This window comes from Gasterosteus aculeatus, chromosome 15 (genome assembly GCF_964276395.1).
Source record: "Gasterosteus aculeatus chromosome 15, fGasAcu3.hap1.1, whole genome shotgun sequence".
In the NCBI taxonomy this organism is placed as follows: domain Eukaryota; kingdom Metazoa; phylum Chordata; class Actinopteri; order Perciformes; family Gasterosteidae; genus Gasterosteus; species Gasterosteus aculeatus.
Genome location: NC_135703.1, coordinates 10,488,767 through 10,501,850, shown reverse-complemented (window position 1 = coordinate 10,501,850; position 13,084 = coordinate 10,488,767). Strand labels below are relative to the sequence as shown.

Here is a 13,084-nt window from a genome sequence, read left to right as displayed (position 1 = left end):
ATGGCACATGCCACAACAACCCGGCCCCATGCGTTCCCTCCAAAGATCATGCTAGATAAACCCCAAATAACAGAGAAATTAACAAATGCTTGACATTTGCTCAACATCCATTATTCTGACACTTCTTGAGCATTTCAAAAGGCTGAACGCATGCTTAATCAACATTCATATTCCCAGAGCGAGCCCCGGCACCATATTGCAGCCCGCCTCAGTGCTGATGAAAACGGCACATTAGGGCCCGATTCGAAAAACGTTCAGGGACTCCTCACCGGGGAGATCTGTGTGTGTGTGTGTGTGTGTGTGAGAGTGTGTGAGTAAGAGAGGGAGGGTGTGTTTAAAGGGGAGGGATGCTTCACACTTTACTTTTGAAGCTTTTCCCCCCAAAAAACAGAGGCATCTCCCCCCTTTCTGCACAGCCTCCCACTTTCATGACTGTGAAAGCCATATGAGGAGTGAGCTGAATGGCATTTTGAAGACCGGGGGGGGGGGGGGGGGGGTTATCATTACATCCAAATTCATTCATAATACAGCACAGAAGGACACAGAGGACCCTCATTCTCCCTCCCTCCCTCTTCTCGCCCTTCTTACACCGACTCTCTCTGGGGACAAAGGGTGGAAAGACCGGGGTCCCCCTCTGGACCCGAGGGAAGCCAAGCAGGGCCTCAGAGAGCAGCCCATCATTTCCAATTCTAATACGTGGCAAGAGAGGGGACTGATGGGACTGATGTCACATTTCCCCCCCCCACCAACTTGTGATGAGCCCCCCCCCTTACTGGCTAGCCGCGGTCCAGATCCGAGACAGGACACTGTGGCTCGCTAAGGGCAAGGAAGAGAGGGCAGGAATGGGGGAGGGAGGGGGGGGGGGGATATTTGCATGCCCCTCCATTGTGAGTGGGGGTAAAAAAGTGACAGCACCGTGTCCAATTCGTCTCCCCTCCCAGAGCAGCTCGGGCACGGCAAGAGAGGCCAGGCTGACAGATGACTCCCAACATCTGTGTTACGCGGCCGTTACAGATGAGGGGCTCCACATCACATCTCTCTCTCTCTCTCTCTCTTTCTGTGGGACACTCCCTCTCTCCTCCCACCACCCACACTCACAGTACAACAGAGAGACGGGCAGACTTTCCGTGGAAATTACCTTGAAATGGCCTTTAACAGTCATTTTATTCAAAGTTTAAATTTTCCTCCCTTTAGGTCGTCATTCAACAGCAATGATTACAAAATGGGTTTCAGCACAATACAGCATTCAGAGATTTGAGGACAATGCTTATTCATATTGATAGAAAGAATTGTAATGCAAATTGGAAATGTTTGATTAAAAGAATGGCCAATAATTAACTAAAATAGTTAGAAAAGAGGTTGTGATACCAATAACGTATGGGTATAAGTCAGGACATGGAGCTGATTTGTAAAAAATGTTTAATACAATGATATAATGCAGAAATACGTTCAGACAAATCTCCAATAACTGCTTGCAATATTACGTTTTAATTACAAAGTGCTAACATTAATTTAGTAAGAAAATTTAAATGAAAATGTTAACACCGGAACCATATCATCACAATATGATTTCATTTAAAGTCAATAACATAATACCAAATTATATTCCCCCTTGCAATTAAGGATAAATTCTATCATCGTAAATTTCCTAGCTCACAATTCCATTAGCCTGATTGGATAGATGGATAGATTGGATATATGTACAAATACATACAAATATAATAAATCATCTTAGGCTCAAATGAACATTTAACAAAATAAAAGGTGCTTCCACAGCAACAAAAATGGGGCACATTCAAGTGAAAGGACTACAGCAGCTCATGAAACTGGTGGACGGCCGGATATCCACAGTCTACACTCAACGTTGGTCGCATCCTTTGGAAACACACCCACGCCATGTGAAATTAGGTGAAATATAATAGATACCTGTCTTTTCTTTCTCTGTGAGCATTATAGTCGGAGAGAGAGAGCCGCCTCGTCCACATCTAACCCCCACCACCCTGCCAACCTCCGCCTGGCCAATATTTACGCAGTGGCAGGGCTCCCACACAGTCCAAGGGGACAGGAGGGGCGATCGGGGGGGGGGCTGACTGCCGTGCCGGAGCGCATGCTAAGAGATGATGGATGGCCTAGTCGATATGTTATGTCTTAAGAGCCTGATTTCCTGCCAGTCCAATCACTAACCCTCCAGAGCCCGGCTCAGCTGATTGGACAACCAGAATAATTTCGCAGGCTGTGAAAACACTGCTGCCGTGCCTGTCTGTCGGGTCCAGTGACGAGACTCTGGGATTTTTAAAAGAGCAAGGGCCTCCCCGAGACTGGTTAGGGTGAACAAAATGATAACAATAACCAGCGAGACTAAACAAAAGAGCCAGCACCTCCGGGACAGAGAAAGAGATCTTACAGAATTATTGGAATAAAAACAGCGCCGTGTTTTCCTTTAATTACACACCCACCAGTGATACCTTTTGAACAACTGGCATGCAGACTTTTTGGTTAAAGAAAGTTTGGATTAGGAAACCCAAAAGGAGAACGGAAACTTAAAATAAACATGAGAAAGACCCCCTAGTGTTGGGCCCATGCATTCAGGATATTGGACAAACGCTATGCGCATGACATATTCTGTAAAACGCAGACAGTGAGAACAAAGCCGAGCTCGAGCTTCGCCGTGTCCCCTTCGGGGACCGAATACCTTCTTGTAGATTGGTGATTAGGGCACAATGGAAGTAGGAAGCTCCAAATACGTACGACTTTGTAAGTGACCTCGGCGGGATCAGCCGTGGTGTCCTGTTGGCCTCGGGGGATTACACGTGTTACGTTCAATAAAGTGAGGGCCCTCAGTGTCAAGGAGAAAGGCAAACACAACCATTAACCTCGCTGTTCGATTCCTGGATGAGCAGGCGCTGCATGGCGAAGCATTGGCTAACGGAGGCCGATACAGAAACCTGCGTGGAATTAATTGGAGATCAAAAGTGGGATTATAAATACCCAGAAGCAGGTAGAAAAGAAAAAGAGACTGAGGAATAAATGGTGATGCTACTGGGAGTTGAAAAAGTTACTATTTATGTGAGTGATTGGTAAATTATAATGTGATCGCATTTTGTGCTTGTATTTGTTCATAGATACTTGGTGTTTTTACCCTGTAGCCACACATAAACACACACCGAGAGTGTAAAGGAAGTGTATAGTGTGTAACTACTCACTTTGGGAATCTTTCTTTCAGCGTCTTCATACATTGGCGCGTGGGTCTCAGTTGATCGGTCCATCGCACGATCTCTTTATATTCAGCTCGGGACAGCGTCATTTTCATTTGATTGTAATGGTAGGCGTGTGACTGCATCTATCTGTGCAAACACGAGGTGGGAGTTTGATTAAGGGACGCGTCCGTGGCAGTCTTGAGTTTCCAGATGTAAACAACGCGGGGGAGACTGACAGCCAGAAACAGCTGTAGCGTCGCCCGCCTTGCTAAGCAATATTAGCTTTACGTGGATTGCTAACACGACACAACAAACGCGCGGAAAATAAAAGCTTTCGTCTCCCTTTCGAAAGTGTACTGAACGACTACTGTACGCATTGGCTTTCAAAATAGTTTTGTAGAGCGATAAATAACACCTAAACGGGTTGTTTACCATTCATTCCTGCTGTACACTTCTCGATTGCAGCTTCCCGCTAGCGAGCTTGAAGGAAGGACTCTTGTGTGAGGAGTGGTTTGATTGGTGGATTCATTCGGGAAGCTGAGTATAACAGCAGGTGATTGGTTACTCGGCAATGCGAAGGCGGAGCGCCAGCGGAGGCTCGCTGCTTATTAGCTCCGACGCGTCACTGGATTCCTGTTATATGCAAAAGGAAAACTTAACCAGCCTACAGTCCGACAGAATATAAATAATAAAAAACTCTACAGGCCCAAAAATAATTTTAAAGAAGGTGGGTGAGGAACTGTGCAAGGAGACAGAGAAGGAGGGAGTGTCTCTCTGTTATCTCTCTCTAGAAAAATTCTGTCAATAGTCGTTGATTAAACACAAATGTACTGTTTTTTTTTTTACATCAAATGAGCCTCTTTACAGCCTACTCAGAGATACTACCTCTCAATTAAAACATGGTATTTTATCCTGGATCATGCTACTTCAGCATACAGTCCATAGCAACTTAAAACATGGGGATTTGATATGCATCTGGAATAAACTAAATTCAATGATCAAGTAATTAACCTGTTTTTCATGAAGCCTAATTGAACTTCAGTTTGGGCTCTGGTTATTTCTATTTCAACTGCAAGTCTTAACAGAGAGGCCATACTTGCTTTACTTTTCTTTAAAGGAAACAAAGTATACCAAATTCCACTGCTCAGATCATCATTAATATTTATATAGTTTATTCTTTTACCCCTGCAGGTAGAAATATTACTTTGTTGAAAAAATATTGGTTGGGGTTTTCCTTAATTATTTCCAAGGTACAGCAATATTTTTTGTGGTCCATCGCCAGCTGCAGGTCTCCCGAATCATCAATACCTGTCACCTAACCAGTGATAGTAGTACTAGATGGTAGTGCTTTAAATGCCTTTTGCAGAAATATGGAAATATATGTAAATTTGGCCAAAGATAATGACATACTAAGTTTGGAACATACAGGAATAATGCTCAATTTATTAAGGATACATATGCTCTCCAAACGACTTATATTACAATGAAAATAGCTATCTAATAGTAACAAATGCAAACTGATTTTTGAGGGAAACTACTAAATTGTCAATTAACGATTTGGTGTGATTATTCATTTCCCTCCGAACCTTATGGATGCCTCGCACTGGAGTGTTGATTTTAGTCGACTTAGATAGGAATAAAAACTTTCAGACTTAATTTGTCAAATACACGCCCTTGAGATCAATATCATTTTAGAATGGTATTGTTGTGTAATTAGTCTCTGCTGTAAACAGTCTACCCGTCTTTTACTTTCTACTTTCAGATAGAATCATAATATGTTATAATCATGTTATGTTGGATTTCAGATATTTCTGCTGTTTGTTTTTCAAAAATGAAACAAGCTGATTGTTGAATAACTCCTCTTGAAACGATCTCAAACAAATCTGGCTTCACTCCTCTGTGAGCCCGTGACTACATCAAACCATTCTTTGCTAAAGTCAGACATTCTTTTCACAACAACATCGCTGATTTCCTCCATTGTGGGCGAACAATGCATCGGTGAGCAGAAAGGCTCTATCTGACCTGTGATGCGTCAGAAAATAGAGCTCATTGTTGTCGGGCAGTGTAGTATGATGCCTGAGATGGGCTGAGGTCTCGGGCTGTGCGTGCACCAGCACTGTCCCCGGGTCTGAAAGGGCTCAGCGCTCTGTGCTGCCTACAAAAGGGAGCTGTGTAGTGGGATTGGTATGGCCAGATAAGATCGGGGCCTCTGAGGAAGTCTGGTTTGATTGCTACAAAGGGCTGAGGTCAGGGGCAGGAGGAGCAGTTTACTCATCTAGGTATCAGAGGATCAGGGGGTTTGGTGGGGAGCCGCGTGTGTAATAGGTATAAAAGGATCAGTGTAATGTGATGGTATAAAAAGATAAAAATCAGAGAAGGGGTTGGAAGGCAGTGTACTGTAATGGCCCCAAAAGCGAGGGGATCAGAGGCTTTGTTGTGTGTATGCGTCTACTTGTGTGTGTGTGCGTGTGTGCAAGCGAGCACACACACACACGCCCTTGCATCAAATCCATTTTTATGCATCTTTGATGGCCATGAGAGCCGCAGTGGGCTGGGATGAGGGCTGAAGGAGATGGCAGGGCGATGGAGAGGATACCGGGGAAGGATGCACGTTAAAAGACGAGAGCTTTTTTTGAGGCTGAGTGTAAACAGGGCAGTTGTACACACAGTGCCGTTAAGCAGCTGTGGAGCGTGCTCACAGTGGGAGATGAATTTACAAAGGATGTCTCCCTCTGATATCCAAGAGACGCCGCACTGATCTCTGCTCCACTGCTCTCGGCACACCATTGTAGAGCCAAGCACTGTGCCGCTAATGACACGTATATACCTTAATACTTGGGAAGCATTTACATTTCGCTTGCAGCAGAGGGAAAACCCGCGTGTGCGTGAGAAATAGCTTTTCATCAACAGCCTCTCCCGTCGATGAATGTAAGATATTTTAGGTTGTGTAATTTCCTTTTCTCATCACACAGTTTAAGGAAATTGCCAGCCATCCAATGTCTGGCACATTAGTCCCTCTTTAACTTATCCAGGGATATTGCTCACCATACATAGAGAGCATTGTGTTACACAAGATCGTCAGCATTACTGTCATAATGTTTCTTCTTTTTTTTTTTTTCACTTGTGAAGTCAGTGACTTCACTCTTCTGCACCACAGAATTGCTCTCCAATCTTCGGGGAGTCTGGGATCTGAACTCTAAAAATCACAGTTTAAGCATGAGGCAAGCCATAACCAGGAAATGCCTGTAGTATTAGCAAGGTATCAGATTCATGCTTTCCCCCCCTGAACAGCATGACTGCCCCTGAAAATCCAACATCCATATTTTACATCACAGGAGACAAGACACATGTGTTTCAGCCCAGCTTTCAAAGCTGTTTTTCTTCCATTTATTTTATTATCCTTTAATGAATTTAATTACCGGACATGTAATTAAAAGCAATCGTGCTCACCCCAATAAAACACAAACACACACACACACACACTCATATGGGCAATCAGACACACATGCACACATTTGCAATGTGAACGTGTTTACAGGATTAACAGGGGATTGATAATATTTTGAGATTGTATTTCACTCTAAACGGCTGCACGGGGAAACAAAGGCTGCAGCCCAGCCTCATTAATCATAGTCAACGGGTTGCCCGGGTGCAATTTGCATGTCCGAGGTGGTTGCACATGCTGCCGTTCAGCCTGTGTCGCTGGATCTGCCTCGGTTTGGCCAGACCGTTAACGCTGCGTCAATCAAGGATAACCCAACAGCATGACAGAGGAAGAGGAAAGAACAAACACGTTCTCCTCATTACCCCCCTCCCACCCCCACTCGCCCATCTCCCCTGTCAACCCAACCTCTTATTTTATTTAGCACTGATTACGCTGCCCTGATGGAAAATTAAACCATTGTGTTTGTTTTTTTATGAAAGTACGGTATCTTTTTTAAAGAATGAGTTGGATATATTTTAAAATATACAAATACTTTTAATACATTAATATCATCCAAATGCAATTATATTCGGTTTGAATGATAGATGGAATAGAAGTCTTGCCTTTTCGTAAATTCTGGGCGATATAATCACTTTTATCTATAAAGAAAACTTTTTTTGGGCTTGTCTGTATTTTTTTTTTTGTCAGTCACAGTTTGGAGCCTCACTAAGCCATTTTAACTGCAGATAATTGGGTTGAGACTCGATGCAAGTTCAAAATGAAGCGCAGTTTCACAAAGCTGTAATCCCACCAGTGGCTCCATATACTGAATTCTAATTATCTCGTCATGAACTTAAAAAAAGGCAACATTTTAATGGCTTTTTAACTCTATGAGAGGTGTGTGTGTGTGTGTCTGAGTACTTGCATGGACGTGTGTGTGTGTGTGTGTGTGCATGAGACCGAAGTTGACGCATGTTTGCGTGCATGCTCAGGTTTTTGTGTGTCCGACACGCACAGACGCACAGACACCCACCACCACCACCGCACACAGACATGTGGATGCAGCTCATGTCTGGTGTGGCCTCTCTACCTAGCTCTGCTAGCCGAGGCTCACGCTGTGCTCTCCCCCCGTCCCCTAATATCCTGGAGGCATTTTTCTCATTATCAAATATTGTTTGATGTCTTTGTTTCTTGATGATTAACCATGGTCACCAAACACTGGTCTGGATTGTTTCAAATTTAATTTTGGGGCTCTGAAGTACCTGCAGAGGGGCCGACTGGTGGGGACACCCGTATTTTATGCATGCTATTTTTTACGCCGAAATGCAAGAGGACACACATTGAAAAACACAATAAATCCTGGAGGAGAATCATTAGTGGAATACTAGTGTTTTTTATGACCATTGTTATTCAGTGCTGTATTGCGATGCAGTAAATTATTCTGTTTATTATGGGTTTATGGATTCAGTCCCAATTTCAGAATAATTATGTTGCCCACGTTCTGCATAAATAAAACCACTCTCCCCATACTTTTCTGTGTATTTAAACATTAATGAAAATTCTACATAAATACACTGTAAATATTTTTTTTTCACACAGTATATTTTAGTTTTTCAAAACGTTTTTTATGTGTTCATCTTTCGTATAATATTGTTTTTCATTGTACTGACCATGCGTATATTTATTCAGTAATTTTGAAGGAAAAACATATTGCCATAGGAATATAAGATTTATGACAGAACATTGTAAGCCAAACAAATAAGGAAACAACACTTTCCCGTAATGCCAGCGTGTCAAAACTATATTGAATACTTGAAATATCTGTGTATCTAAGGCTGAATAGCAGCCATTGTATCGGTCTAATGATATTATCCTCTGAAATTTGGAATGAAAGAAAGATGGCAGAAATGAGCAGAACCATTGTCTGCCCCATTTTATTTAAACAAATTGCAGGAGCAGAGAGACGCAGACTGAGGGAAAGAACGAGCGAGGGAGGGAGACAAAAAGAGAGAGAAAGTGCTCTGTAAATGAAAGGTTATGCGTCGTCCCATGTGTTTGTATTGTCAATAACTGCAGAAGGCTGTCAAGAAAGTGGGGAGATAAAGGTCAATAACTCAGGCAAATGTGTTTGTATTTGTACACTCCTGCTGATAGCATAGCAAACGTCAGGGCCTGTGTCTGACACCCTACAACAATAACACAAACACTGGGGCTAGCACTAGAATAGTCATTATTATTGTTGGTGCTGGAAATGAGAGGGAACCTCAGCACATGGCTGTGACAGCCGGCGCAGTGTCACTCAAACGTCACTCCATAATGAAACACGCCGGAGATCAGAATAGGCGATGATAAAGTGTAAACACAAAGAGATTATGCCGGTGGAGGATTTTGATATGTGCCTTATTTTCTTGTCTCTGAATAAATACGATCGTTACTTATGTTGTTTTGGAGGCACTCAAATGTAAATATAGGAATAATTAGGGCTTATTTTTTTTCTGTGAAAACTTCCTAAAATATCCTTTTGTTATTTATCAATATATGATGTTATGATGACTCAGTCCTGCTCATTATGCATAATATATATATACATAATAATATATAATACTGACATTATTTTCATACTTAATTCAAAATTGTGAATCATAAATTTAGCCCTTTATTTACCTAAATTAATATAGGGCTAATAAATCCCTTTGAAGGACAAAATAGTAGGTAAATAAAATACACTTAATTAAGCTGAAATATAAAAGCTCGATTTATTTTTCGTGATAGGTGCACAAGTATCATACTGTTCCGGAGCCATTTAGTGCATCTCTCTGTGGCCTTGAGTGCAATAAATGTGCAATTAACAGACTTAACTAATTCATAAGGAACATTGTGAAACTAACGAAGGGCATAACTATTGCACGCTGCTGTCATTGGTGAATATTGTTATTGTTATGCTTTTAATTGCTGTAGGAGAAGGAGGTGGAGGAGGAGGCAGCAGGATCTAATATACGTCCTAGGTTACCATGGCAAAAAAAAAAGAGAAACACTGGCTCCCTCCTGACGGTTATATCCAACGTCAGAGGTACTTCGAGGTGTTAACTTCTCCTGTTTAACCCGTTACCAAACAAATGGTCCCTTTTAACGTACAACACAAAGAGAGCATATATAAGTAGCAATGCCTCAAGTTACAGCGCGAAATCCTCTGGCCATTCATCTTGATCTGTGGTCAAAGAAAAGGTCCCTGTATTTCTGTGTCTCATTAACACACAAGCTTGCTTTCTTATAAAATGATTGCTATGTTGTCACTGTGAAATCAGCAGTAAATCCTGTGCCTCCTTTCTGTGCAACTGCAATAATTAAAGCTCTAAATCATTTTAGTAAATACAATTCAAATAACGCTTCAAATTGTTACCGTGAGGAGCTAATTTCTTGTTGAATCATAAGCACACGATCACACAAAATCTGCAAACGGTGTCCCATTGTTGTGAGCATATGAGGTAAAATGTACTTTTAGTGAGTATATAAAGTCCACAGGGGAAATCTCCCTTCCTCTGTCACCCTCTCCCCAGTCAGTTTGTTTGTTGGTTGTGGGGCCTCGTAGTGGTTTACGTTATATGATTATGTAAATCTGAAGCTGTTCCTGTGCATTACGGGCCAACGCATTGTCAAGATCTTTTCTAAAGCAGTCAAGTAGCTATTTCTGAAATTCTTTTATTATCTGAGAGTGCAACAAAGAAAGTCTTTTGTTCGCTGTTTGCCGCACACACACTCTCGTGCATACACAAACACCCACACGCGTACATACGTGCACTTCTCCTGCTGCGGTCCATGACTTACTACTGTCCCCTAGTGGTGCTCCACTCCATAGTCTCCCTCCACTCCCCATTTCCATCAACTTTACACACTTCCCCTCTCACCTGACTTCCCCCTGCCTTTGTCCCCCCCCCTCGTGCCCTCTCCATGCCTTATCACGCTCAAACATTTAAAGGGTTGATTTGTTGTATTGTATGACAGAGGGCTCCAATTATGCATTGCTGTGTCCACAGCGTTTTTTTTTTTTTTTTTTGCCTTCAATGGAGGGCTCAAGCAGTGTCAACAAAAACAGGAACCCTGATGTTTTGTGGCTATTGTGAGGCCAGAGCCCGTGTCAATACGGTATTGTTTAGTGAGAGTGCCACACCGAAACTGCAGTGAGAATGTTATCAGACCTGTGGAAATAGGGTGTGTGCATAATAGTGCTTAAATGTAAGTATGATTGTTTGGACAAGCCCAACGCAAATGCACACAGGGCACGGCCTTCCAGGCTCGTCCACACTCCCCCCCCACCCCTATCCACTGTCTCCATGGTTTTTTATTCCCTTAGTAGAGATACACGGCGTGCACATTAAAACAAAACGCTTCTTGCACCAGTGAGTCATTTCATTCCATTCAATAATCACCTCTGAGTTATTTATTATGTTCAGTCAGGTTAAAATAGCTCTTGCTAATGCTCGCCATGCCTGAGCTGATCCCCCCGTTTCCCCAGTTAATATTGTGCATTTTTGTACTTTTTGTTTTCCTTTCCTGATCACTGTTATCGCAGCCCTAATTGGTGTGATACAGTGCTAACAAACAATAGGGTAAAAGGGTCAGTCTCCACTGGCGCTGGATGGTCACACACAGTCAAGTTACTCATGTCAAAGGACCAATTATACAGGTTATGGAGGATGGCACCTCTGTCTGCAGGGCCCCGTACCTCCTGGGACAGCTCTCCAACCAGAGGGCTATCACTCAAACCCAAACCACATTCATTCATTAGCCTGTTAAGACGGGCATCAATTATTCATTAAGAAGGTGGCCAGTGGATTACATCTGTCAGCACTGGGCTTATTGTATCAAAGGTTGATTATCGCTTGGTTGATTAAGTATGCATCACTGTTTGTGGGATGCATAAAAAAGTATATTATGAAACTCTTTTATTTTGAATTTTTTTTTTAGTTTTGAAGTTGGTTTAAAACTTTTACATCAGGGTAATTACAAACATCACTAATATATTTTTATAATGAAGTGTAGGGCAGCATTAACGTGATGTGATTGCATTGATCGGATCATTTTCTTATTACTCAGCAGTGTCTGCCTCAAACTTCTTCTTGATTTATGAGTAAAGCATGCTCACCACCTCCTCATTCTTCCCGTCCCTCACTGACAATCTTGTCCTTACCCCCCTTTTCTTTTTTTTTCCATAGCATCATCCTCAGAATTCACACTCACACTACTCTGTTAACTCTTTTTATTAGAAGGTTAAGGAGACCTGTGGGATTTCGTTTTTTCAGAAACTCTCCTAGAGGGGAACTAGTAAAATAGTGGCGATAAATTGTAGTACTGACAAAGACTGCTAACATGGATTGATACAGTGCTTTGTTTCCTGTGTAGAGACTTTAAGCGTTATTTACATCATGTAAAATAACACCAAGATAGTACTGAACATATTGAAATCAGTGAGATAAGTTATTCTTGTTTGAGTTTGGTCGTCTTAATTTGTGCAATTGCTCACTCTTTCATACCTTCTTTTTACAGCCTCACCGAGCCGGGACTAAACTTTTATCTTAAAAGACTTTTTTCTTTTAAAATGATATTTTTAGTTATTAATTACAACAAAGAAATGACAACACATCAACCTACTTCCTTCCCGTCCTTTGACCTGCAGGATACTTTTTGTAAAGTGCCATTTAAGTTGTGAGTGAGGCAACGTTTTAGCAAATACAGATGGAGTGTTTAGGAGATTAGCATCCTGTTACAACACGTAGCAGCGCTCTTGAGCTCCATGTTTGCAGGGCTCTTCGATGACAAATTTGACCTCTGACTTCAGAAAAGTTGTTCGGCATTCAGTGGAGCAGATATGGCGTGTAAATATACACAGAGTAAACAACTATTTCCGTCTTCACCTTCGCTGAACTTTGCTTTAGTTAGTAGTAGGGAGCCCTCGTGACTGCACACACAGACGCGTACAGATACACATGCGGCAAGAAACGTTCCGTGGTCACAACACTAGATCACTCTCCTTGGTGTATTTTACCTCAACCGTTCCTCCTTTGAGCAAGTGTTAAAACAATATCCAAGTGTCGCACAATGTCACCACTTCATGTAAGTTAGAACAATTTGTTGAAGGAAGAGAAAAAAAGAAGAAATTCCTGTTTGTGTCTCTGTTTTTGGAGTCACGCTGAAGGATAAACAGTGTGACGAGGTGACGGAGCGCAGGCCTTTGACTTGGCCTTCGGGCTCTGAGACACAGCAGGCTCTTACACGTGATGCAACGGCAGCTCCTTGAGGCGACGGGGAATTCGCTCTTGCTCGGTGTAAAGAAACTATTCACAACACCGACGCTCTGCTCCTGAAAATATTCACAATTTTTTTTCCATGTGGATCGAAGTGGCCATCTGGTTGAATTCACGAAGGCTGTACCTTTATTCATGCCCCTCCTTCACTACCCTCAGTG

The 13,084-nt window shown here is 42.3% G+C and overlaps 1 protein-coding gene across 8 annotated transcripts in view; it reads right to left on the bottom strand.

Annotated features, from left to right (window-relative positions):
• Positions 1-3,758, bottom strand: part of cdin1 (CDAN1 interacting nuclease 1) — a 49,638-nt gene extending 45,880 nt beyond the window's left edge. For 3 of the 8 annotated variants that reach the window (XM_078089586.1, XM_078089589.1, XM_040199817.2), the window contains exons 1-2: positions 3,630-3,715; positions 3,204-3,344 (exon numbers count right to left, since the gene is read on the bottom strand). In XM_078089586.1, the coding sequence (XP_077945712.1) occupies positions 3,204-3,340 (137 nt within the window). In that variant the 5' untranslated portion in view covers positions 3,341-3,344; positions 3,630-3,715. Of the gene's footprint in view, positions 1-2,873; positions 2,946-3,203; positions 3,345-3,612 lie in introns of all 8 variants that reach the window. The other 5 variants (XM_078089584.1, XM_078089585.1, XM_078089587.1 and 2 more) reach the window with 4 other exon arrangements.
• Between the last annotated feature and the right edge of the window lie 9,326 nt (positions 3,759-13,084).